This window comes from Dermacentor silvarum, chromosome 3, assembly GCF_013339745.2.
Source record: "Dermacentor silvarum isolate Dsil-2018 chromosome 3, BIME_Dsil_1.4, whole genome shotgun sequence".
Classification (NCBI taxonomy): Eukaryota; Metazoa; Arthropoda; class Arachnida; order Ixodida; family Ixodidae; genus Dermacentor; species Dermacentor silvarum.
In genome coordinates, this window is record NC_051156.1 from 222,384,860 (window position 1) to 222,411,491 (window position 26,632).

The 26,632-nt window shown below is 46.0% G+C and overlaps 1 protein-coding gene across 1 annotated transcript in view; it reads right to left on the bottom strand.

Annotated features, from left to right (window-relative positions):
* The window catches only part of LOC119446748 (solute carrier family 2, facilitated glucose transporter member 1), a 42,224-nt gene that overhangs the window by 7,685 nt on the left and 7,907 nt on the right, over nucleotides 1–26,632 (bottom strand). Inside the window, exons 2-8 of the mRNA XM_037711280.2 lie at nucleotides 21,004–21,102; nucleotides 18,226–18,511; nucleotides 10,921–11,091; nucleotides 9,198–9,305; nucleotides 5,183–5,271; nucleotides 3,924–4,022; nucleotides 1,338–1,550 (exon numbers count right to left, since the gene is read on the bottom strand). Of these exons, the coding sequence (XP_037567208.1) occupies nucleotides 1,338–1,550; nucleotides 3,924–4,022; nucleotides 5,183–5,271; nucleotides 9,198–9,305; nucleotides 10,921–11,091; nucleotides 18,226–18,511; nucleotides 21,004–21,102 (1,065 nt within the window). The remainder of the gene's footprint in view (nucleotides 1–1,337; nucleotides 1,551–3,923; nucleotides 4,023–5,182; nucleotides 5,272–9,197; nucleotides 9,306–10,920; nucleotides 11,092–18,225; nucleotides 18,512–21,003; nucleotides 21,103–26,632) is intronic.

Below are 26,632 nucleotides of genomic sequence, written 5' to 3' on the forward strand. Positions count from 1 at the left end.
CGTAGTATGTCAAAGCCACACTTCAGAGCACTGCAGTTAAGAGAAAAGAAACAGATAAATGAAATGCAGAGAGCTTAATTAGGACTGCACGCGCGAGCAAGTAGTGACCTCAAATTCTTTTTTCGAGTTTTGCGGGCTTTTATTACTGCTTCGAAAAAAGTGCGAAGTAAAACTGCAGCTTAAAGGAAACTATCGCATAGCATGTGCCTAAACACTCTCTGCAACGTATTCGTCCTATCCACCTAGAATAGCATGCTAGGATAGCCCCAGGCCAACCTCTCCAGAAATTATTAAATCTCTCTCTCTCTGCAACTTTTTAACGTAATTTAAGGCAAAGAAACGATATTTATGTAGGTGATGATCAGCTGATATAATTACCAATTAGCAGAGCTCAGTACAAAAAGAAGGCTCTCACACCGACCACATAAAAATACTGTAATTTTAAATATTTAGAAAATTTTTGAAGGCTAAAATACTGCTGGAACAAGTAAAAGGCTTTCCAGCTCCAGCACGGAAGCCTTGTCAAGAATGTTTCCTCGTGGTATCCTCGACGTTCGTTTGTTCATTATTTTAAGCCTATTAGCGTTATAGGTTTTCTTCAGCATTTTAGCGTCTTTATGTCGTCAATGTCCATAATTTCTCCCCAATACTCAAATGTACCATGATCACGTCCCAACCAGTTGAGTTTCCATCATACCCACAACTTCATAATCAGCGAACTAAATGCTTGACAAAAATCTTGTGAGTGATTCAGAACTGTTGTGAACAGTGGCCCATTAGTCTAATTTGTATACGACGTACCACTGTTATTTAATTTCTGCACATGCTATGTGAAACGCTTGTGTCATGTAACAATTGGATCAGCACAAACCCTACATACTGCTTAAAATGATATGCGTTGTTTGCCCGCTCTGTGCCCCTGTGTCACTGCAGGTAAAGTAGAACACTTTTATGTTTAGTCATGTCCACGCAATGATTCAGCAGTTAGTGATAGAAGGACTTGGTTTGACTTCCTTTTCGCCACTGAACACATGGTGATCCACTTTTGCTTTCACAATAGAGCCACACATAACGATTCCTGACAAAGCTGACTGTGCAAAACCCGGCTGAAGGAACACACGGCCGCTACCAAGTTAGAGTTCTTTGGAAATCACTTTGTTAGTACAGGTGGCAGGGTTGAGGGACTGCCTTCTAAGTTTTGTGCCAAAGTGCATTGTAATGTGTTAGAAAATAAATTACAGATAGTCAGCAGGTTGATCCATCCCAACAAGCACAGCTGTTGCGGAGGAAAATTGCTTTGTTCAGACTTCTGCGTATTGCATTGAGGAGCGTCTCACCTTGAGGGCCAGCGTGACGGTGAGTACGATGGTACAGAGTGCCATGCCGGCGAGACCCGTGAGCAGCAGTGTCCGGCGGCCCGCACGTTCTACGATGACCATGGAGACCAGCGTCATGAGAACGTTGACCAAGCCTAGGCCGAGAGTGGCACGCAAGGCCCCTTCAGCGGACAGGCCCGCCGTCTTGAAGATGTCCGTCGAGAAGAAGATGGCCTGCAGTCGCGGTGGTGTGCTCTCAATAAATCAAGAAAATAATGATTCGATCGATGGCTTAACCGTCAATATGTTCCTCAAAATTATTAAACCATAAAAACTGATTTCACTGAAAAAAAAAATGCTACGAATGTTAGAAAATTATATAGGGATGTTTGAAACATTAGAACACCACCACTTTTTTCTATGTATCAGATGCTAAAGGCTGATCAAGTTTATTATTTAAAATGTTGCAATGGACTCGCAAAAAAATTATCTTTATCACATCCCGTTACATCCTACCTAACGCGCACGCTATTCGAGAGCCGAAGTGAGGCCATGAAAACGAAATATGGCCGACATAGATTACAGTTACTGATTTAAAATTATTCAATAATGCAGAAAAGAAAACAGATCTCCAAAAGAAGTTTCTCCTGTTTCAAACAAGAAGCTAGAAATTTTCTTATTTTTAACAACATGTCGTTTACATAAGACAATACGTAAGACTTCTACTTCTAGTGAAATGTGCCGCGGTAAATCATTGATGTGTCACGTAGTTTCTTTCAGAAGTTACCGATGCGCCTCATGCTTCGCTTACGATCCTTCTATGCGCATAATCAGTACGTATTTTGTTCATTCCTTACTACCGCTATATGATTTTATGCATACTTTGACGGGACAAGTGCGTCATTTCTCATATTTTGATGCTTATTTTCTTGTTTATTCATGCAATGAGCGATGTTAAGCTTTCTAACGGCAACGAGTGTTTATAGGTATGTTGCTTATGCTGATAAGTTTTGTGTTGCCTTTGTTGCCTTTCACGGTATTGCGTGTGGTTTGCGCAAGCTGATTGGTGTATGTGTACAATGTGGTATGTAACTATGTTGTGGATATATATGCAAAGGGGGTCTAGACCTCGTCAGGCAAATTAGCCTTTTGCCTCGAGCTCTTCTAAAGAGACACTGTCTAAGGAACCAAATAAGTGAAATGAAATGAAGTGCATAATGATGAGCACATGATAGAAACTTACACTTACTCATGGCCGAGATGGTTAAGGCTGACCGTTTCCATGATGGCCATTAAGCACCTCACGAATGTGCCCAACTTATCGCGGCTGCTACATCCATGAAATCAACGCTAGCCTGCTTTTCTTCGGGTGCCCACTACATGCATGTGGTAAGCATAGAAACGTGAACTCTTGTTTTTAACGCGATAGCGTTAAGGGCCCTGTGTCGCAGAAAATCAGGCGGTGGCAGCGGCGGCGGCGGCGTTAAGCATCGGCGTCTGGCGGAAATAATCATGCCGTCATCCCGAACCACCCCGACCACACAGGCCCTCCGCGTGGCGCAAGGCGTCAGGGAACAAATATTGAATTTATCAAAGTAAAATCCATCAGAAAAATTGTAAAGTACGATTTAACCCCAACCTACAGGCGTGATAGCGTCGGATTGTAATTTGAATATACGAGAAAAAAAGCCTGATAATCAGCCAGGGATCTTTGAATGCTATCGCGTTCCATTCTTAAAGGCGAAGCTTAAGCTTCCTCCAATTCTGATGGTGTTTCGCTGTACTTTGGTTCTAGGCAACATCGATGGGAATATTGAAAGCCGAGCCTTTCTAAATTTTGGACACGCGCGCGCCTCGGGGCAACAGCGACCAAATAATAAAATAATAAAAAAAGGTCCTAGGGCCTTCACAATTTTATATAAAACGGCTTAAATTGCTCCTGCAAAAATGTCTTCCCATCAATGCATTTCTGTTTAAAAGTGAAGCCGACTTTAAGGGGATCAGTGTAAGCATGGTCTTTGTAAGCTGGCTTTCCCACGCTGGGTGTTGCAGTGAAGCCTACTCATAAAGAAAAATGTGATGCGAACGGAGCCCGATAACGCTATCGCGTTCCACAGGCGAAGCTTAAGCGTCCTCCAATTTTCTTTTGCCAAGCGCCGGTGATGGCATCTTTTCACAGTCACTGCTTCAGACCACATGAAGGCACATCAGTGACAGCAAAGGCTTGCAGTTCTTCGCTCACGCTGTGACAAAACTGCGAAATCAACAGGGCGAAATATTCGACATAAGATGGATATGGATATGACGTTATAGGCAGAGAGGTGGTGTGCCAATTAACAGCTTAGCTAACAGCGATATTAATAATGCACTACCGCGTTCTCCTCTTATACTGCATAGTCCGCCTGCTGTTTTATTCTCCCGCTGTTTGTTTCATAAAACCTTCCCCGCTGGGCTGTTCTTACAGCGAAGAATGTAGATGATATGTCTCTATTTGTTACACAAACCAAACCAGGCGAATGCAAAGTGTTCCACAGCCTTCTGGTACATACATTTGTGTCTCGAAGACACACCAGCGTACAGTCAAATAATGGGCGTCGAAGGACTCACCGCGTTGATTCCCGATAGCTGCTGGGCCAACATGACCATTAATGAGACGATAAGCGGTGCTCGAAGCGCAGCGTTGCGAATCATCTCTGGCAAAGTTACCTGCACATAGATATGAAACAATGAGTGCTCAGGAAAACGCAGCTTGAGGAAAGGCATATCGCAAATTATCTCATCCGGATTATATCGCCTCCGTGTGAGCACTGCATCATAGGAAGGCAAGCAAGGAGGTAAACACTGGAATGGGTCTTATGTCCCAAGAGTTACTCAAGATGTTAAGATAACTATTTATACAAATTGCCCTAAAGGAGATGCCTTCTCCAGCATGTGTTAAAACCGTTTGCACGCACTGTACGCTGGGCAGCGTGCATGTCAATTTTATTTCTTTGACTGCTGCGTCTGTCACCGCTTTATAAAGGTTGGTTCGCGATCACCAAGGTGTGCGCAAAAAAATGCACCAGAAATCGCGAAACCACCCCAAGCTCAATATGTCGAAAATTCTACGTCATGGTTCCCCTTCATGACTCAGACATAATAAACTTTTCATTGTCACAAATGTCGAGTTTGAACCACGCCATCTGAAGCAAGGGCAGCACCCCAACTTCATCTACATAAAGAAAAATTTATGTATCTAGCGCACCCTTCTTCGTCACTAGTAGCGTCATCCCTATAGGAGAGTAATTTTACTTCTGCGAAGGTTTCTAGCCCATTCGATTCATTCTGACAGAGACTATCAGTTAAATTTCAAATATTTCTATGCCTTTCTTATAACGCAGATAAATTTATGGGAACACCCGTCAGCAAGGAAGCTCTTCGGAGCTTGTGGGTTTTCCACAGGGTCAGCTTTGCAATCGCGTCAGCAGTCGCCAATGGGAACGGGATAGCGATAGCGAAAGTGTAGCCATAACACCTCTGAAATGCGTTAGGACAGTTAAAGAAGCCGCCGAGGCAGGCATAATAAGCGCGTCGCTGCTTAGTGCCTTATTTCAGGCCGAGTTGCGTGCACAGCTGACAGCGTAGCGTGGTAAAGTTCAGTAGAGCTGACGTTACAATTCTTCTTTCTCTAAGTAACATGTTTTTTTTTTTTTTTTTTTTTTTTTTTACTTTTTGTTGCGGTGAAGATGTTGCTTCAAGACTGAGCACAATGTAGTTTCTAAACACACAGCATATTACTTTCACTCTCCACTCAGCACGCCGAGAGTTCTCCCGAAAAAGATATAGCTTGGGAGAGGGGAGCTAACCCGACATGTAGCGGAGCTCACCTTGGGCACGAATTCGGCGGCCTCGGCTTCGTTCTTCATGACGGCCATCTCTTTGTCTACGTCACGTGTACCACGGAGCCGGATAAGCGCTGCCGAGAAATAAAGCAGGTAGCGGATGCTGTTAGCCAGGAGTTAGTGCTGTTGCTGACATCAATTACACATTTATAACTCGAATTTTATTTCGAGTTCTCTTAGCGACACAAGGACAAGAGGCAATCCGTCTTCGTTTGCACGTTCACTTCGGCGTGAGAGATGTCAAGGTCGGAGTAGGCGATGACAGTACGCGTGGTGTTTATGAGAAAAAAAAGTCAACCGCGCTAGCTGGCAACTGAACTTGGAAGCCTTAATTGCACTTAATAACAGCCCTCATTTTCTTGTAGATTTGAGCGTGCACATTTTGCTGAAATTTTTTTTCCTTCGTGATTCTCCCTACTCATATGTGGTGTTTTCGACATAAAAAATGAGTCGCGAGTGAGCGCTCGTGTCCATGTGTTCCCATTTTCTGTGCCCTTGTCCATTGTGCGCTCTGAAATCTACAATGAAATTAGTACGTACTATCCCGTCAATACTTTGTTCTACTACACTAAACAACAGAACATGTGAGTGTCTTCACTCTCGTGACATATCCTTTTCTCACAAAGTCTATCTCATGCGATTCTTTGTAGTCATTGATGAAAACCTTCAATTTATGTGCGCAATCCACACAGGCGCTCGTGGGCATGTCAGTGCTTATACAAGCTTAGGACATGTACACTGCTCAGTAAAAGTGAGGCGCCATGCTCGTTTATTATGACGTGTTGCTCGATGCCAGTGTTTCTTTGTTTTTTCTCCTGTTTCTGCTGTAATTCTGTCTATTTAAATTTTTATCAGAGGCACAGCCGCACCTGAGAATCATGGAACGTAAAGGCAGGCCTACAAAACATGGACATAAAAAGCAAACGGACAGCAGGAACTCCGACTATTCACTTATAGATCGCACAGGGGCGGAAATGAAGGAAGTCATAAAACTTATCTGCGCATGCTCAAAGAAAGGTAGCGCCAGCTCGTCGATAATTGACACGCGCGGGGCACTTCGCGAAAGGTAGCGGTTTAGACATGACAGTTTCTTACGCACGGGCTGCCGCTGATAATAACATGCCACGCCTCGACCATAGCTCGACCGTAGGGCGCACTTCTACATGTCTCAAAAGAAGTTCACTGTCCGCAATTTCTTTAACACATCTGTAAACCTGACAATACCTCGAAAGGGTACACGGCATCCCACCGATCAACGATCATTTGTGCTCACTTAACCTCTGAGTCGGCGTTTGTGTTGTTCTGCTCGTTCTTGTGTGTCCGCACACGTCTGCATCGACGGGACCCCTGTCTTCGACTTCGACCTCCACCTGGACTATCCCGGCCCGAACCAACGGTACTTTGCCGATTGTGGCTTGGGGTCGCATTTACGAAGTCGTTTGTTTTCCGCATCGGATGGGAGGATAGTGCTGCGTGTGACCACAGCGGCGACGAGGAAACTATCGAGCACGTACTTTGTCATTGTCCCCGATACAGCGCACATAGGCAGTCACTCGCGACCGCGCTGGCGCGTCTTGACGACCGGCCGCTTTCGGAGCAGACAGTCCTGGAACGCCGGCCTATACAGTCGTCACACAGCAAGTCAGTCAAGGCACTCTTGAAGCTTTTGCGATCGGGTGGACTTTCTGACAGACTATAGTTCACACAGACGTTTCCAACCTCCTCTCTATATTTATTTATTCCTTGTATTTTGTTTTCGCGACTGCCTTTTCGCTCCCCTATTCTTTCTGCCTTTCATTCCCCTTCCCCCAGTACAGAGTAGCAAACCAGAATCTTTTCGGGTTAACCTCCCTGCCTTTCCCACCCCGTTCTCTCTCTCTCTCTCTCTCTCTCTGTGTGTGTGTGTGTGTGTGTGTGTCCGTGCTTTGTAGACCTGTCCTTCCGTACCATGAATTCATAACGGCTTGCTCAGCATCTGTCCTTCTAGGCACAAGTAAGATAGAAATATGGAAAAGCTGTCTCCTCTGTTCAGTACACCAGTCTGCTATTGCGCACGTCTCACGGCCAAATTTCATGGCTTAAGCGATGTGTATACCCTCGTTGCAATACACTAAAGAGATTTAACGTTTCAGGAAGTTGTGAGCACACGCTGAAGCTTCAGACTTTCGTAAATGGAGCTCGTTTGCAAGTTTCCCCACTGATCATTTGTGTCGTGCAAAAAAAAAAAAAACAGCAAGTTAGAAATTCAGAGGCTCCCGTCAACTTCAACATAATCTCCAGCGAACTTGCCAAGAAATATTTTGGCGCCTTAGTTAATATTAATATTTAGCCTCAAGAGAGAGGAAGAAATGCAGGGGGGTCAACCAGACGAGTGTCCGGTTTGCTACCCTACACTGGGGATAAGGAAAAGGCGGAATATAAAGAGGAAAAGAAGAAGAGAATTAGAGAATGAGCACTGTGGCGCACATAGCAGGACGCACAGCAGTGCTACAATCGGTAATTGAAGCCGGTGCTCCTCAAAAAAATCACCAGTACTTCCCCTGTCGAGAAAATGGGGGCAAGCGAAGCTTGTCGTGTGTGTATCTGACCTTCATGGTAATTTTATATATTTCTCTCTTTCTTTCTTTCTCTCTCTCTCTCTCTATCTACCTTTCTCTCTCTCTCTCTCTTTCTTTCTCTCTCTTTATCTCGGTCTTCCTTTCTCTCTTTATTTCTTTCCTTCTCTCTCTCTCTCTCTCTCTCTTTCTCTCTTTCTTTTTCGTCCCTGGTATATGTGCCAATGAACTTGGACCCTTTCTGCACAATCGCCAGGATTGGCACACTTTTCAGCGTGACACCGCCACCACCACCACCGCCGCCGAAATTTGTGAGTGTATAAAGCTTCGCCTAAAACTGCAGTAGCGCACGAATAGCTTTTTGCGCCATCGACGGATGTGGCCAAGTTCCAATAATTTTTGTTTCATAAAATGTTCTGCTACAGTCGGCTTAATGCGGTCTGTAAAGATATGCGCTGGACGTCGTATCGAGAGCAAGTGCGCTACAGGTGTTCGACAGTTTCCTCGGAGCAGCAGGTGTCGCACATTGGAGTAGCGGACATTCCAAGACCGAAAGGATACGCGTTCTTTGAGCCATAGGCGGTAGAGCAGTGTTGCGACCCCGCGGGAGAGGATAGTTGGCACTTGGAGCCGTAACAAAGGGTCCGGGGTACGCGAGCGACAATTAGAGACGCTCGGAGAGCTCCGGTCGCGAAGTCTGCTTCAGACAGTGTGTCACAGAACTATATAGAATACTAGCGCATTTTGTGGCAGATTATGATTAGGGATATTTCGAAACGGATGCTAGTATCAGGATTTCTCCTGAAGACACACGCCTTGAAAACGGATCAGATTCAATTCCGCACTTATTAAATGGGCAATCATGCTATTAATTGAAAATGTTTGAGCAAAATTTAGGTAAAAGATACTTTCTTACGGCGTTATATCACACCTCTTATACGGTGAAAAAAGTTATCTACACCACCATAGTCCTTAAATATTCGCAGTGCCTCGCGTAAGCCAGTGGTATAGCTCAATTGTTTACATTCCTGTATGCATGTGATACGAGAGTGACGAGTAAGGCGCGCTCTGGGAAATTATCGCGCCGCGATTCGGTGCATTTTCATTTTTCGCTGAATGTACCGTTATTCTATTTGTAGCTCCCAACCATACTTACACTTATCTTGCTCGAAAGATCATAGGCAGCGATCATTATCGGTAAAATAATAGTACAAGAGATGCAGTTCTTCATGAAAAAGGAACGTTAACAGAGAATTCGAACAAATTATTCGGCCAACTGAAACGAAAAAAAAAAAAAAAAAAAGACATGACACTCAAGTTTGCCGTTTGCGAGCTTGGTATATACAGTACCCGTTTTCTTGTTCTGACAGCTTCCTGAAGAAAATACAAACACAATGTTATCGCGCGCACGGAGAAGAAGGCGGCTTTGCCGCATGACCTCTCACCCTCCTCGGCTTGCTTGGGCCTGCCCCGCACAAGCAGCAGGTACTTGGGCGACTCCGGGCAGAAAGGCAGCGACACCACCATCAGCACTGACGGCACCACGGTGAGCGCTGTGAGGAGGGAAGCAGGCGCACGCACAACAGAACTCAGTTGCCGCAGCCCAAAAAGATGTCGTATATAGTGTATGGTTTGATCTTTGTGTGAGTGCAAATAATTAAGTGAAGGCAAAGCACCGCGAAAGTACACGGATAAAGAAGGGACACTAAAACGGAAAGGATGCAGACTACAACTTAAAAAAATGAACCAACTAGCTTAAACCAAAGTTTTATTGCAACTAGTTATATGACTATTGTTTCCTCTTTACTAGTTATTGTCGGCTTCAGCGACTACCTTTATAATTATTTATCTGAATTATCGTTTTTTTTTCATTTTATTATTCATTTTCTTGCCAGAACAGACGTTTTACTGCAAAGGTGACTGTCTGCAGCTTTGTCTTAACAGCCATTTGTCAAGCAAGCCACACGACGCGCGAGTAACCCGAGAAACCGCGCAGCGCTAGAACAAGATCTTGGATATTCCGGAAGATTTCCAAGTACAGTTGTTTTTGTTTCAGCGATGTCCTTGAGAAAGCATGTTTATCACTTCTTCTTTTCTTTTTTTCCAGACTGTGTGCTCTTTCTTCGTACACAGTTGGAGGAGATACGCGTGTCAGATATTGGCTAATCACCCACAAGGCCGGTAATATTAGCACCGCACGCGACCGCGACCTTCTCGGCACAGAATATACGTTCGCTTTCAGCGTACTTTTTTTTTTCAGCGCAGTTATTTAGATTGTAGGGTTTTACATGCCAATAAAGCCATGTGAGGCTACACGTTATTGTGAGGCACGCCTTAGTGAGGTACTCCGGGCGAACGTTGCCCATCCAGGGGTCTTTAACGTGCCCCTAGAATAAACTACACGAGCGTTCTTGCATGTCACCCCCATCGAAATGGGGCCGCCATAGCCGGAGTCGGACTCACGCCTTCGAGCTCAGTAGCGGGTTTGCGGTCAGCAGGGTACCACGGCGGTTTGCACGCTCTCCTGCATTATTTCTGCCGAATAATGATCTGCCCGTACTTTAGCATTAACATTTTACGGTCATGACATTACCAAGGACTGCTATACACACAGAATTAACATTCGTGGGACTAGATAGACCATTTGCAGGAAACGCAAAATTAAACGAGTAGCTCGGCTTCCCTCCGCGTGGCGGTGCAGTAAATATCAAAAATACACGCAAAGTAAGCAGCGTCCGTCCTGGTGTGTGACAGATGTGCGTGAGACATGCTGAAAGCCAGATACGTCACAGCCGCTCTCTTAATTCGACAAGACTCCGCATTGAAAATCAGCATTACAAAAAGGCTGCATAACCATGTCGGTGGAGTACGACCGCGTGGAAGAGTGAAACAATCTCATGCAAAGTATCTGTAAGGTACGTAATGTTTATAATTGGTGTTGCTATTCCGTTTTGGACAATGTTTTGGCTTATAGCTTTAATCAAATTGGTGACATCTGTAACGTAATGCCGCGAAGAGCCACCTCTGCTATACCATCCCTGTCTGTTACGCGGAGATGTTTCAGCTTGTACAAATGAAGAGTTAACAATAACATCTACATACGTCGTAGATAATGCTCTGCACATGAATACAGTCGCGACGAAGATAATGCAGACCATGGACACTTGCCGAACAAGTACGGCCACAGCTCGTCGTTTCCCAGAATCTGGGGGATACCGAGCAGCTGTGCCAGCAGGATGGACAGAGTGAGCACGAGCTGGTAGATGGTGCCAGCCGCGCCCCGGTACCGCACAGGCGATATCTCTGTCAGGTACATCGGAGCCAGCCCCGCTGTGAGACCTGGAAACGTCGCCGTGGTCAGCGTCAGTTGCCCACTTACCGATCAGTTACTCATTTTGCTTAGTATCATGTCTTTTCTCCAAGAGCGTGATGCTTGGCCTATGATGATGCAATGACTTTACGTGCGTTTCTCGGTTAAAATTGGACAAGGGCTGCACATTATTCGCAGAAACAGCTGCCGGTAAGTAGCACACTTATTTCGCTGTAGCAAAACAATGTAGGTGGCAGTTCCTTCGGTAGATGCTAGTATACATAGCGTACGCCGTCCAGCACTTTTACTTTCTGGGCTCTGTACCTGTCATGAACTTGTAGTTGACAGACAGCTCACGTGTGATTAATGAAGCCATTAATAGTTTAAACGGCAAAAGCGTGTACGACAGGAACATAAAGTTAATGGTCCTATGCGTGGACTAGTCTGACTTCAGAACAGCCATCTGAAGCAAACTCTATGTCAGATCACACCTTTTACACGCATTTCAGCTGTACGGACTCAAGACTGGTGGATATTACTTAGTAAGCAAAAATATTTCTTTTGAAAAGGCAAGATTTATAGCAGAGAAAAGAAGCGAGAGAAATACAGAAGGACAGGTTGGTTCACGCTCAGTTTGCTACCCTGCACCTAGCGAATAGGAAGAACAAATCTCCGCTCTTAGCATGGACATAACACTGAATAACATCATCAAAAACCAAAACCTGCACGCGCTGCATTGAACTTATCCTTCATCTCTAGACAAAAGCGCCAAGAGAAAACAGAGAACGTGAGGCGGAAGTAACAAAACGCAAAGTCGCAAATGAATAACTATTACCATGTGCACATCCCAGGCTTCGTTACAGATACTAACGCATTCGCTCATTCACCCTCTACTCTACTATCTTATTCAGTAATTTAACCAAGCAATCTCTTCACTGGTAAACGAAGCAATGGAGTATATATGATGATGCAGCATTCTGTTTCACTCCCAGCGGACCTCCCAACCTTTTCCCTTACACTTCTAGATCAACGTAGTAATGCTTGCGACGACCTTCCATATCACCTGCGGCCTATTGTGCAATGGCATGGACTCTACTGTGACGAAGCTCGCCGACAACTTGACTTGATACAGAACTTGAGCAATGCAGGCGATAACGATACCAGGTGAATGAGACTCGGTGCGTACGTGCACTTGTCTCTCATGTCGCGTATTATCGTAGTGATTTTGATTTTGCAATTATACTCATTCTGACCTGCATGCCCCAAATCCCTGATTAGGGACCTATTTGTTCACCTTCGCCTTGGCTCGGCACCGAAATATTTGCTGATCACCAGCACGTTCGCAAAACAAATCTTCCGTGGTCTTCGTGAAAAATAAGTCTCAGCCGTTAACCTGACGCCAAACTATCCCCTTAAGTCTCTGACCATGTAAATTGTATGCAGGATGTTCGCGGAGTCACCGTGTAAAGCCCTCAGCGTTAATTAATGACTGATGCAAAGGCTACGGCGACACTATCCGCATATATATATATATATATATATATATATATATATATATATATATATATATATATATATATATATATTATTTTTAGCTACCCGTCTTCGCTTAACTGCTACGTATACGTGTCATGGTTGGTCATGTCATTTTGCATGTAGCTTTTAAGAAACACTTGAGAAAAATGCATCGTGAAAGCTGCATCTCAAAAAGTCGAAGCCTTAGTGAAAGAAGAGTTGAACTTTGATTGCACCTACACTTGACGTGTGCAGGTCCGTTATCTAATTGCGCATATAACGTCTGTTATCTTGACCTTCGCCTGAGGAAGCGATTGTGTTGGACGCCGGCGGTGTCTGCAATGAAGTCGGCTGATGCTTTTGTCGCTTTCTTGCCGGCTGCTTCGCCGCCGACGTCGCGCGCTTTGAGATTCAGTCGAGTCAGCTCAGATCTCACCATGGCATTTGCCAAGAAATGCAATCAAGGGCCCGGCTCAGGACCCGTCTTCGTAGTGGAGCTCGAAACTCGAGATTTATGTTGATGTTGCTGCGCAGTTCGCGGCATGCGGTGATGCTGTCACCCCGTTTTCTCTTGCCAACAATGTGCGAGTATCTCAAGAGACGCTGGGCACACGCGAGGAACGTGCTGTTTGCCACGTGGGCAATCTTATCTCGTTGTCTCTCAAGGGCTCTGTAAACGAGGCAGGAGATAGCCCTAAGTGACAAAGGGATTTGTGAGGCTGTATAGCAGCGCAGACGGCACGAAGCGAGGGCGAACATAGCCGCGTACCTTAGTTTCTCCGTGCATGCGCATGACTGCCAGCCATTACCCCAAATTTCAACGGCGGCCCCATTCAAGAGGTGCCACCTGGTGACACGCCCCATTAGATTGGGTTAGCTGGGCCATTTTTCCATACATTTTTGTAGCACTCTAGCCCAGCTATTCGGTCGCGGTCTAACGCTTATTATAATGGTTTTGCCCACTTGAATAGCGCAGTCTTAACGATCTCTCTCATCATGAACAAAATACGAAGGAATCAACAGTTACCGAAGCCAGAAAGCTGATTTGAAAGGTGCATGTAGCCCTTTTCTTTTTAAAGCGAAGCTTTATATGTCTAGGAGAAATTGTATATATGGCTAGGCGAAATCGCCTGTGCACAGAAAACTATCATCACCAGGATTGGCTCGAGCGTCGTCGTCTTCCGCAGCTTGCTGCGTTGCCACTGATCATTCCAGCGTAAAATTTCACTTCTCTTCTGTCGTCGTAATAGGGAGGCCGCGTTTACGGGGTTATGAGCCATTGCTTAAGGGGATATGAGGCCATTAGCGGTGCATAACTGCATGCTTCGCACCTCCCCAGGTTTCATGTTAGCGGAGCTGCAATTCGCTCAATGGTTCATTTGACTTACGCATAAATTTAATTCACCGCTCAAACTGAACTAGTGACGATAAATTGAAAGCTTGGCAGCGTCGCCCAAGGGAAAGGGAGGAAGGGGGTGGTGCGAAGCATTCATAGCGATAGCAAGGTTTAAGCGTTGCGCTCTGCCTCCTTGGACGAGGTACGACATGTTGGCGTGACGCCGCACGCAAGGCAACCAGCTGCTGGGCAAAAATAACAGCATCATGACAGCTACCAGGCGTCTCACAACGCTGGCGTCATATCTCGTTGGTGCACGATATGTTTCCCGTCGGCGTTAGTCAGTACCCGGTGAGAGAGAGAAAGAGGAAAGGTATAGAGGTTGACCAGTATGGAAAATTCGGTTTGCTACTCTACGCTGGGAAGAGAGCTAGGACAATGGGATGCAAAGAGATAGGAAAGTAGACAGAGAGAGAAAAACAAAGGGAGCACAGACGCACAGTCACAGCCGGTCACTATCACCACATACTTTCAGCGCACAGTATAGTAGCACTTGTAGCACTGTAAACATTAGTTCAGGCTACAGCCGCGTGTGCAGGCCTGGTGTCCTTAAAAGCTCAAAAATTAGATAACGTTAGCTTGTCATTTATTGTCCGTTCCACTCAGACCACTGCATACACAGCCGAAGTACTAGTGTGCTTACAGTATGTCAGCGCACAACGCTCATATCAGCGGAAGGCATAACGCTGTCAGCACCGAGCGGACTGAGCAAAGCGTTGAGAGTGAGTCCACCCTTCGTCGTTTTTGCAGCCAAACGCACTCCGCGTCTCTGAAGACCCTCAAAGCTGGCGCGCGCGGGCAGTTCCTGCGCCGCCGATAGCGGTGTAGCACGACGACTACGGCGCCAACGGTGACGGCGCGAATGCAATTCAAGCGTCCGTCTAATTTCTATCGCAATAAAAAAAAAATTGCACAGTTTCGCTTTTTACATGTGAAGATAGGACCAGCAGCTTCCGCATGCCTCCTTGGCAACTCAGCTAGAAAATTGGCTTACTTGCGCGTACAATTATGAGTATCTATTGTAAATGCATCCGCGAAAGAGCCCCGTGAGTATCGATAAATCCAACGCCAGATAACGGCAGCTGTTGCTTTTGGTTATCACTCCACCCCAACCCCCCAACCCCTTCTTCTATCCGCTGTCAAACAAAATAAAATCTCGGTTTTATTTCTCCTAGCAGACTATATATATGTATACAGTTTTCAGGTTGTAAGGAGTTCTATTCCATATGGTTTATTTGTTTACATGAAGGAGCCTATCAAGATCCGTGGTATTTTTTTATTTTGGATAATAACCCACGTTGTGTAATACGCCGGGGGTATGGAGACACTGTAGCGGAAATTGTAGATTAATTGAGAAGGCTTAGGTGCTACATGGCAAGGTGACTCAGAGTTCACTGTATGGTCCTTTATCGTGCTATCTTTCCGGGCGTCCGTCCCCCCTGGAGTGTTCTTGGAGCTCTTCTGCTCAATGGGACACAGGTTATTCTAGCTATCTATGACGCAGGTCAACTGCGCAGCCGCACTCACGAGTGTATTTCGTGTGCTTTCATGTCAAAGAAAGCACACTCGCCACATGTATCCCTGTAAACGTTTACCGATAGTCATGGCTTGCTTGCTCGTGATAACTGTTACCCTGCAAGAATGAGTGTTTGCCCACCGAAAAACCACCAAGATCTGGAGGGAACGGCAAGATCCTGCTGGAAGTATGCGCTATACCTTTATATGTCTAAATGCCCCGCGTCTGTTTGGAAACAAGGATTGCAAAGTGGAATACTTTTCGCCTGAGGGTTCACGTCTGCAGTAGTGACAGACTGTATATCGAGATTGGTGAACTCAAAAAAGCTCATGAGTTATCATTTTGCCGACCGCTGTTTGCGCATGTACCACGTACCAACTACCGGCGCTATAACCTCTTTTTCTCCACTAAATATTATTAGGTGATTTACCGGCACAGAACTCGACATAGATATTTCCGTATGATGTAAATACTTGAGTGCTATTACTTCTTCACGTGAACAGGAAAGTTCTGAGCAACGCCAATTTCTGATCTGAAGATCAAATATTGCGTACGGCAAATCCTTTTTATGTCTTTTAGTCACAATATCGAAACGCCCAGCGATCGCCCACGACGAACTTCACATTGAGAGAGATCATTGACTTTTCTTACACTGCTAAGCGCGCAGAATCGTCTTCGATAACTGTGAGTTCAACACGGTCTACCAACAGCATTGATGAGGCTTGATGCTATAGTTCTGACGGGATCATACTAGCGAATAGTGTTTCTTGACGGGCATGCACCGTCCTCGAAAACAGAGCCGATAGAAGCGCTGAAGCCAAGTGCGAAGCACCACTCCACAGATGAGATAAAGCGCCTCCTGGACTGAAATTGAAGAGGTGCCTCTAAGTGCCAAAGCAAGATAGGTGCTCCGCGGATGCGCGACTATCGGCTCGTGAAGCCCTAGCTGTATGTATGCCCCAGAAGTGGCTACAGTTCACACAACATTTTTAACGCGACAGCGTTAAGGGCCCCGTGTCGCAGAGAATCCGGCGTCGGCTTGGGCGTTAAGCATCGGCGCGTCTGGCGGAAATAATCATGCCGAACCACATCATCCTGAACCACCCGGACCACACACACCCTCCACGTGCCGCAAGGCGTTAGCGAACAAAAATTGAATTTCTCAAAGTAAAATCCGTCAGAAAAATGGTAAAGTACGACTTAACCACAACCTACAGACGTGATAACGTCGGATTGTAATTTGAATATATGAGAAAAATGTCTGATAAGCAGCCAGGGATCTTTGAATGCTATCGCGTTCCACTTTTAGAGGCGAAGCTTAAGCGTCCTCCAATTCTGATGGTGTTTCGCTGTACTTTGGTTCTAGGCAACATTGAGGGGAATGTTGCAAACGAAGCCTTTCTAAATTTTTTGACACGCGCGCGCCTCGGGGCAACAGCAAACAATTCATAAAATAATAAAAAAAAAGGTCCTAGGGCCTTCGCATTTTGATGCAAGACGGCTTAAATTGCTCCTGTAAAAATGTCTTCCCATGCCTTGTGACAAAAATGTATTGTGTTTAAAGGTGAAGCTGACTTTAAGGGGATCAGTGTAAGCTTGGTCTTTGAATGCTGGCTTTCCCACGTTGTGTGTTGCAGTAAAGCCTACTCATAAAGAAAAATGTGATGCGAATGGAGCCCGATAACGCTATCGCGTTCCACTCTTACAGGCGAAGCTTAAGCGTCCTCCAATTTTGAAGGCTCGCTTATTTCCGCAATGTAAAGGTACAAAAATACACCACTTTGTGACAGTAGTGTGACAGATATTATAGCGTGCGGCGGAGCAAGCGACACTGGGGGGTTCCTAGGCCAACGGAGAGAGAGAGAGCATCTGTGGAGGTTATATTTTTCGCGCAGAGAGAAATTACGCTGCCAGGTCGTACCATTTGATATGGAAATTTATGTTGCAGTCAGTCGCCTATTGGTAGAGCGATGAGTGCAAATAGGGGCACTACAGTTCCACATATTGAATCATCCACTCATAACCTACTTGCATGCACTCAAGACTTCAATGAACTTTTGTCTTCATATAGCATGTCAATAAAATACGATATCAGGTCGGCGATCAAGTGAAACATAATGCAATAAGTGCATAAGTGTATTTGACTTTCTCACATTGGATCCACATCCGCAAGGCGCAGTTCACAACTGCCATGGTATAAAGCAACACGCGTACATGAGCAGTGCGTTCTACCAGCCGTTAGGACGATTACATCAGGCATCCTTTGTGTCCGTTGCGTGAGCGCACATGTATCTCCCTGTTAATCTAATCGATAAATTCACGTGAAGTAGTGATTATCATGTCATTGTACCATGGAACGAAAGCGCCTGCATAACAATAAATTACAGTAGTGTAGGATAGAAAAAGAGTCAGTAACTCACGTACAATGTCACTTATGCCCTTTTAAAGGTTAACGAAATGTGCAGAAATCATCGAAAACGATCGCAAAGTTATATATGTTTGATTCTCTCCTTTTGTTTAAAGCAACATCACATGATGCGACACTATGTGCAGTCTAACCGCCGACCACAGAATAAAAACCCGCCCCAACTCCACAAAAAGCACTTCTTTTTTAAAAAATTACGATAGCACAATATTGTAGTCTAGTACTGTGGGTATACTATTCGCCTGAGATGTTATTCTGTGCGTTCCACAAAGTTGAAAAGGAATGGTTTTAGCGCGTGCCAACGAACTGACCGGCATTCACTCCCGCGACCAGGCGTCCAACGACGAGTAGCTCGCAGGACGCGGCTCCTCTGGCCAGCGTGAGCAGCGCGGCAGCGGCGAACACCAGGCCGCTGTTGAGCATGAGCCCGCCCTTGCGGCCGAACCGGTCGGCCACGACTGCGGTGAGTAGACCGCCCAGCATGCCCCCGACGCAGAACACGGCCACGAACACGCTGAACACCAGCGTCACCGCGCTGCGCGGCGTCGGCTCGCCAAAGCGTTCCGCCAACGTTTCGTTGATGAACGACTCCAGCACCTGCATACGAACGCGGCAGTGGGTTCTATTCAAGAGGCTGGATGTGCCCACACATACTACGTCTGCAAAGAAAATTACTAAGCTTGAAGAACGCTCGAGTGGTAACCAAATTATACTCAGCACAGAAACGCTGCTATAATTCGTTTCAAGAAGGAGAAACAGTACGAGGACATTCCAAAAAGAACGTCTTCTTGGGCAAGTTGGTGCTTAGGCTTGCTGTACACTCTTCTTTTGGCGCGTGGTATGGAACGTAAAAAAAGGATAGAGCAGAGGCAGTGAAGCGCCTCTCTCCTCCTCTGTCATTTTTCACGATCTAGACCACGCGCGAAAACAAGAATGTACAGCAAGACGAGGACATTGTTAGATTCAGGCGGGCTTTGCATGGCGGAGACCTGACATCGATGCTTCTACCAGAGCACCATCTTCTAGATAGAAACAAATCTTTTATTTTGTCGAGACTCCCGCGGTCACGTTGGCCTTACCTACCAAGCTCTGCTCGTAGCAACGCTGTACTGTAGACCTGCCATCCATATTTCGTGAACGCTCAACACGTAACAAATCACTTCCGATGCTGCCAGAGTACTGGCGCTGGCAGCTTTGTACTGGCTACGTGTCCTTAGTAATGAACAAAAGTTTAAGGGTTAAATGTCGGGAAACACTTGGAAGCGACTACTCTGCTGTCAGCTTTTCTCTTCAAACCACCTTGTATGGATGAGCTGGTACTGCGGATAGAGTCCTTCTGACACGAAGGGGGATAAAGCAGTGAGAAGCAAGCGTAATTCGAGTCGCTCAAGTCCAAGTGGCGTTACTTGTCTGTTGGGGCAATGTCGCGTGTATAGGCCTCCAAATAGGGTGATTTTGGTGACTGCTTTATTATGTTGTTCATGCAGGCAGCATCAGTTGGCGCGGTAAGGTGGTTTATATCTCTCGGGGCAGGAGAAACAGTTGTTGGAGTGTCTTTGTAGTCAGCGTTTCGGCAAAGGGACTTGGCTTCGTCACGGCAACAACCTTGTCTTCGTCTTCTATTCGTCAATTACAACCCAGACGATGACAAGTCCACTTGTCGAGACGTTGGCTCCAGCTCGAGCTCATTGTCTTGTGAACATCTTTGTCACAAAAGTGCGCTAAATCAAAGCGCGCGCCGCGTGTCCTGAAAGCCAACGAAAGAACACGTCGGTCCCGCGGCAGCTTCGACAGAGGGAGAGAGCGCATACGCCACAGATAGCCGACGCGATCAACGGAGTCTAGAAGCTTAAACAAGATAGACGAAGGTTACGAGGAGAGAGAGAGAGAGAGCGCGCGTGCCGAAACACCCTCTCAGAGCGAGACTCACGGCGAACAGGGATAGAGAGGGAGGACGACAACCCGGCTTGCGCCAATGGATGACTCACCACCCTTCTCGAAGAGTCTTCGGAGCCGCGGTCGAAAATGCGAGAAATGTCTAGAGGATTTCCAGGCTTTGCTCATGCTATGGGACCGCGACTGCTATGGGATCAGGATCAGAAAGTTCGAGAAGCGCCCGCGAAGGCAATAAAAACGCCATGCGGGAATCAGTAGGGGGATCAGACGGCACCCGTGAAAAGATGTGACGTGAAGACTGACCGTCTGCGGAAAAAGGGGATTACCCGGCAAGCTAACCGACGAATTCATCGAGTGTCTGTATTTCCGGAAGAAGTTCCTTCTTCAAGATTTGCCTCGAGCTACGCCGAGATCGTCCGGCTCAAGACCAGCACGAGGGAAGACGAGTGGACACTGTGTTCCTATTCATTCTGTACTATACGTATTGGACTCTTAGTGCTTATCGTTAATTATTTTCCAGTGTTTTGTTAACACCCATCTGAATTGCATTGTGATGTTTCTAGCCGAAGTGTGTATGTGACTGCCTTATTTGAAGAATATATTTCGTTGTGTTTTGACAACTCTGGGCTCTCACCCGGTCTCGCGCACCCCAATTGGCGTTCGCTGGCGCACCAGAGGGCCCCTTTTTAATTGCCCTTGCTTTCGTGGGGTTATTTTCGGAAACTGATAAGTCGGTTTTGTAATTTGGCCCAGCGTTGGCGCCTCGTTCACGGCGCGTGTGGCACTCTGCTTTCTTGGGGCAGAAGAGCTTGTCCCGGAGTGAGCAGTATATATGGGGCTAAAGGGTAGCGTTCGCAAAAAAAAAGTTATACTGCGGCTGCTCTGCAGTAAACAGGTATTGACTAGAAATTATCATACCTTCATTGAAGCATCGAGAGTCATTTTTTTATACTGTGGTTACTTTTTCCTTCTGTGAAGTGGTAGAGTGCACCATGCTGTCCTGAGCGGGAGCACCGTTTGGGGAAATGTGTTCAGAAAAATGATCGAACTCTCTTTCTCTTTTCCTTAATACCACTCGGGTTCCCAGTTGTGAGTATCACTATCGCTTTCTTTTGCAGCTTCCAAGTAGCCGTTGGTCCAAACCATGGCTAGTTGCCCGAGAAGTGCTTGTTCAGACTCTTAAGCATGCGCACCTCTTGCGGTGAGTTGACGACACCCAGGTGGTAGCCATGTTGGAAGGCGGATCCCACGGCGGACGACAGCACTGCTAGTACCAGCGTCGGCGTCAGGCCCTGCGAGGAAAAAGAAAGAGGCATTCGTTAAATGGACTGGCAACGTATTGAAGACATATATCTGGGCGCGGGTTGTACAAGTTAGTATGAACCTTACACTTCACTTACAATAATAATCGTATGGTGGCTTCCAGAAAGTAAATTAATATGCAGTGGAGAAGTGGGACGGTTTGAGGAGTGGGACAGTTTAAATAATTTTTACACCACTTGAGCTACGCAGTTGAGTAAATCATTGACAAATAGCATCAGTGTACATATAGTTTCCGTGGTAATTTGCCCCCGCTTTGTCGTGGAGTAGTGCGAGTGAATGAAAATCTCTTTCGATAGCACAATTCAAGTAACTAGCACTTTGGTTGTCATGTTTGGAAGGACAAAACTATTCAAAACATTCATTTCTGGAGTGTTTTCTGCCACCATGCTTTTAAACTTCATCAACTATTCTTTCACGTAAAAACTGATTTCGCTCTGTGCTATGTCTGGTGCAAATTTAGAGCAGTTCACCTTGCATCTATATGAAAAATCCACTAAGCATTAAACTCAAACGCGAAAACTGTCCCGTTCTCCCCACTTCCTCCCTACAATACATCATGTCGCTGCAAAGTAGTTCCACTATTTTGATAAGCAAATATCAACGATGACCATTTTTAATCTTTCCAAAGCAAGTGTAAAATAACGTTGAAGATAGCACTTTCCTTATATTTGTGGGCGGCCGGCTCACATCGTGTCCTAACACAAAACAAGGTGTCCTAACACAAAACGTACAGAAAAATATTGCGCTCCGCTTGCAGTTCCTGCAGCAAAACGGCAAAACCTAGGCACTTGCAGCATTGGGATCGATTGCTGCAAGCGGCCCTCTGCGACACGTGCCTCCGATATTCCCGGCCAGTGATCCTCGCTCCCCTCTCCCTCTTGCCCACGACAACTTTGGCACGTGACGCCGCAGTGGCACAGAAGCGAAAATCGTACTGCGGCTGCTATCGGCTTTCAAATAAACGTTGTGACTATCAGAAATTACGCGCCAGTCTTGAAGGCTATCAGCACACCTAGGGCTGATCGAAGGGCCTCGAACGATATGGTGACATACCTTTTTTGCGTAAGTGTAAGAGAATCATTTGTACAAAAACGACTAGACGGAAGCCTACTTGATTTGTGAAAAGCATGGGAAAAAGCGCACGCGACAGGGCACACAAGACAGACGGAGCACGTGCACTCTGTTCTGCCTTCTCGACCTGTCGTCTGCGCTGTTCGCCACGCTAAAGCAATTGAGCATATAGGTTTAATGCGAATAATCGTTTTGCCCGGCATCTTGCAAGCTATTGCAAAATCAATAAATTTGAAAATAACAACAAAAGTATGGAAATGAAGAAACTGCAATTTACGTCACCGAAAGAAAGTTTACCCTGCACATTAAATTTGCAGATAAGAGACATATATACACCCTGAGATTATCACTGAGCATGATTCGTACGCAGCCAACATACCGTAACGTACTATTTCGGTTTCCCTCGTATACTACGACCAGGCACCGCGATCGATACTTCTATTAAGCACACGCTCGTCAGGATCTCACTGCAGCAACGTACGCTATAACTTTCGTAGTGTCAAATCGCACTCTTTTTTTGGTGTTGGTTGAAATGTTCACACAGGAATGCACTGACTGCAAAGCCCATCCGAGCCCTCTGTAGCGCGCACAGCAAAACAACGCGCTGCGCTTATCCTCTCGACAGCCGTTGATTACGCCACGCTGAATTGATCACCCAGAAGGCTACATAACGGCGCGAAACAACTCGCAGCAGTGCGCACGCTGGCATAAGCATCTCTGGTGCCTGGCATCCATCAGCGCTCTTCGCGTAGCGGTCGCCGCCAGCGCCGCCAACCGGCCGTCCGCGCTGTCCCCGGTTCCCGCTGACCACCACGACGGAGGGACGGCGTGTCCACTCGTGCAGCGTGCACAAAGCGGCCCCAAAAATACAAGCACGGCCGAGTCCCACGGCGAGCGACGCCGGGATCGGCCAAGCGCGAACGCCGGTCCGGCCAGCTTGTTTATGAAGGACGGCTGCGCTCCCTTGGCCGGAGAGATGCGGCCACGGTTGCCGATGAAGCTCGCTACACGAGCCGGCCGCGATCGTTGGGCGCAGAGTCAGCGGATACGAGGGTAGAGCTCGGGATGTTCGGTTTCTTGAAACAGAGACCCCGTGACCTTACGCTGACATGTCACTCAGCCGGCACTTGTCGATAAAACTAACTTGACTACGGGTGTCGCTCCTTAATATTACTTTTGAAAATTAATGATTAGCCCACCTTTACGGTCAGAGAAAGCTAAAGTTTTTTTCGTGTTTCCTTAATTTCCCTTGACAGCACATCTCAAGCATCATTACCTGTATGAGCGAGTGAAATATCTGGGGGAACACTTGACTATGTTGTACCCGCTTCAGAACAAAGGCAAGGAAAGTTAACAATGCGACTTCTCACAGCTCTTACTTTTTGTTTACTTGTTTATTTTTCTCGGGCCCAATTCTTTCTTTGAGAAGATAAACGTGTTTTATAAAAAAAAATGTTTTATTTAACCCACGTAATATGGTGCTTCCTGCCGCCCCCCCCCCCCCCATTTCATAAAAACAAGTACATATAGAAATAAACATAGAACCAGCCGACACAGATTTTTCAGTCTGCGTAATAGGCCCCGCTATATCTTCATGCCATGAAAACATTCAGCTAGAACGCTAGCTTTGTGCTTGCTGAGAACAAACAAAAAACATGCATCCATGTTTGACACGTTCGCAGTGGTGATTCGCTTCTTGCATTCTGTCTGATGGACCATTTGCCGGAGCAGTTTGCGAAGCTAAATCCTCCTGATTTAGATCACCGTCAGAAATTGTGCCTGATTTCGATCGCTTACTGTGTGCGCATCTTGTCGCATCGTGGTGCGATGTGTTTGATGTTCAGTGTCCTGTCGCGTACACCCGAGTACTTGTGCCGATCCAGTTGTGTACTCTGTCGACAGTGGAGTTTCCTTAAAACAAATAGATGTGTTGGCGCTTTGGGACAGTGAGGAGCTTGTAGAGCAGTAGCGCACGCATAAAAATTGCGTTACTGAAGAGTAACTAAACAAAAGGACATGCGCTGAACAAAAAAAAAAATGATAGGTAAGGAAGGACAAGAACCATGGGTCTTAAGTACAGAGTCGCAATTATAATTTTCCAAAGTTAGTGGAATCAAAAGACGTTATCCAGACAGGGCATTCTCAGTAGCACCCTATGAGGCTGCCAATCTTTGACAGCCGTGTAAGCGAAGCATCTGTTTCGTAATATACATGTATAGCCATGGGCTTGACACTTTAGATCTTTAGTTTAAAGATCTAACATCCGTACAATCTTACTTAGTATCGATTTCAGCCTGGTTATCATGTTGACAATTTGTGATGTATTTTTATGTTTATATTGAGTATATGTAATACAGTAACAATATCTCACATTTCACGAAGCAGCGATTCATTTCAGTTCTAGTGTCTATTTATCACGTAATCTGTTAGTTGACAATGCTGTTTTCTTTGTTATAATATCTTAAAACGATATTGTTGTATTTCCTTTTGTGCTACATGTAAGCTTTCGCTGTTGCCAAACACTTTCAACGTAGCAGGAGCCTCTGTCAGGCCTCGATGCATCTTGCTCCTGCCACTGTTTCTGTAAGGATACCGAAGAAATAAAGACTTTCACTTTCACTATGTATGTGCCGTCAGAGCAAAAGTCTGAGGACTGCAGATGCTACAAAAGAAAATTGTTTTCGTCGCAGACTAGGCATGCAGGCTGAAATCAAATGCTACAGCGCACCTGCACCTGTTCGACCAGTGCAATCTATTGAGACAATTCCAGGTTGCACGGCTGTGCTTGAAGAAATTTCAATTTGTCGATGATGACGTGGCCTTTAGAGTTATGCTCGCGACTGCACGTAGATCGTGGAACATTCAGCCACGGAAATGTAGTGGAGGCTTCAGATACTTTTCCATGCAGGATTTCTTGCATTCTTTCTTTATATCTATCTCTCTCGCGGGATATGTCTTACGCTCCTCTGCGCGACTATACGTTGCCGCCCGTGAAACAGGAGCTCCACTTCGGCGTCCTTATCGCGATTTCTCTGAGAGCGGGGCCAGGCTAATCTCCTCTTGTTTACGGCAGATACGCCGCTTCTCGTGCCTTCCGGGCGACGACGCGCTGGAAAGACTGTTGTTTTCACTTGGTCAACAAAGTAAATAAGAGAACTGGCAGCAGAAGAGCCGGCTTTCCCAAACAGTATAGAAAATACCGCTGTAGGAGTAATTCAAAAGGGAATCAGCTGAGAAAATGTAGCTGTGACAAGCACAAGAGGAGACGCGAAGAGGAGGAGGAAGAAGAGAAGGGAAGTGGGGAGGGTAGCCAGTGTTACTGTGTGTTCGGGAAAAAGGGAAAGGGAATAAAAGGTGACAGAAGGAGAGAAGGAATAAAGAAAATAGAGCCAGAAAAAGCGCACACTTACGCGATGTAATGCACTACACTTTTCAGAGTCGGTCACATAATTCACAAGTCCAGTAGGAGCTTCTCCTCGTTTTTTTCTTATGTATGCATTTTGCGCCACGTTGTATGTACACTTTTTATTTTAGAGCTTGGTATTTTATTTCCTTGTTTTCTCTTTTTACTGTTTCCTGCTGCATTCTTTTCTTGTTACTGCCAGCATTTGACCCATGTTGTCCTGTAGTACAAATTATTTTTTCAAGATTGTTGATTGATTGATTTGATTTTTGATTTGATATTGATGTGATGATGATTAGTAGTGATGTGATGAGGGAGAGTGAGGAGTGGTGATTGGTGAGTGAAGTGAAGTGAGTGCGTGAGTGATGATGATGAGTGATGTTGAGTGAGTGAGTGATTATCGTTGATGCTGATGAGGAGAAAAAAACAGGATGTAACGCGTCAGAAGAAAACGAAGGAGCGATAGCCGTCTTCCCGAAAGTAAAGGAAAGCATTGGACGTTCTTAAAGGACAGATGGCGTGCCAGGGAAGGTCTAAATTAGGCAAGTCACGTTATCTAAGCTAGTACAAAACAACGGCGGGCGAAACCAATTGCGGGTGTCTTGAGGCAAAATTATACAAGCATTTCCTGTAAGAAGATACCGACTCGCTTTCAGAGCGTGCCCGTGAAAAGAGCGAATATCTCGTTTCCACGCAGTTTTTCCCCCTAAAAGAGCAGCGCGTGCTTCGAGGCAGCATTCCTTGCTTCAAAACACCGTCGTGGTTTCGATCTCGCCAGAGGGCGGTACAACAGCCTTCACGAGTGCGCGTATCGTACCCTTGGCGAAGCGCGCCGGCGGGGCGGTGTCGATTAGCGGACGCCGCCTTCCTGTTTGACTTCCGCAAAGCCTTCCTCCCACCCCACCGTATACCTCTCTGCCGGGATTTCTTCCAAGCACTCAGCCTTCTTTCTTTTTTTTTCTCTCTGCTTCATTCGCTTTTCTGTCGATTCGTTTGAATCGCTCCGTTCAAAGTACAACGCACTT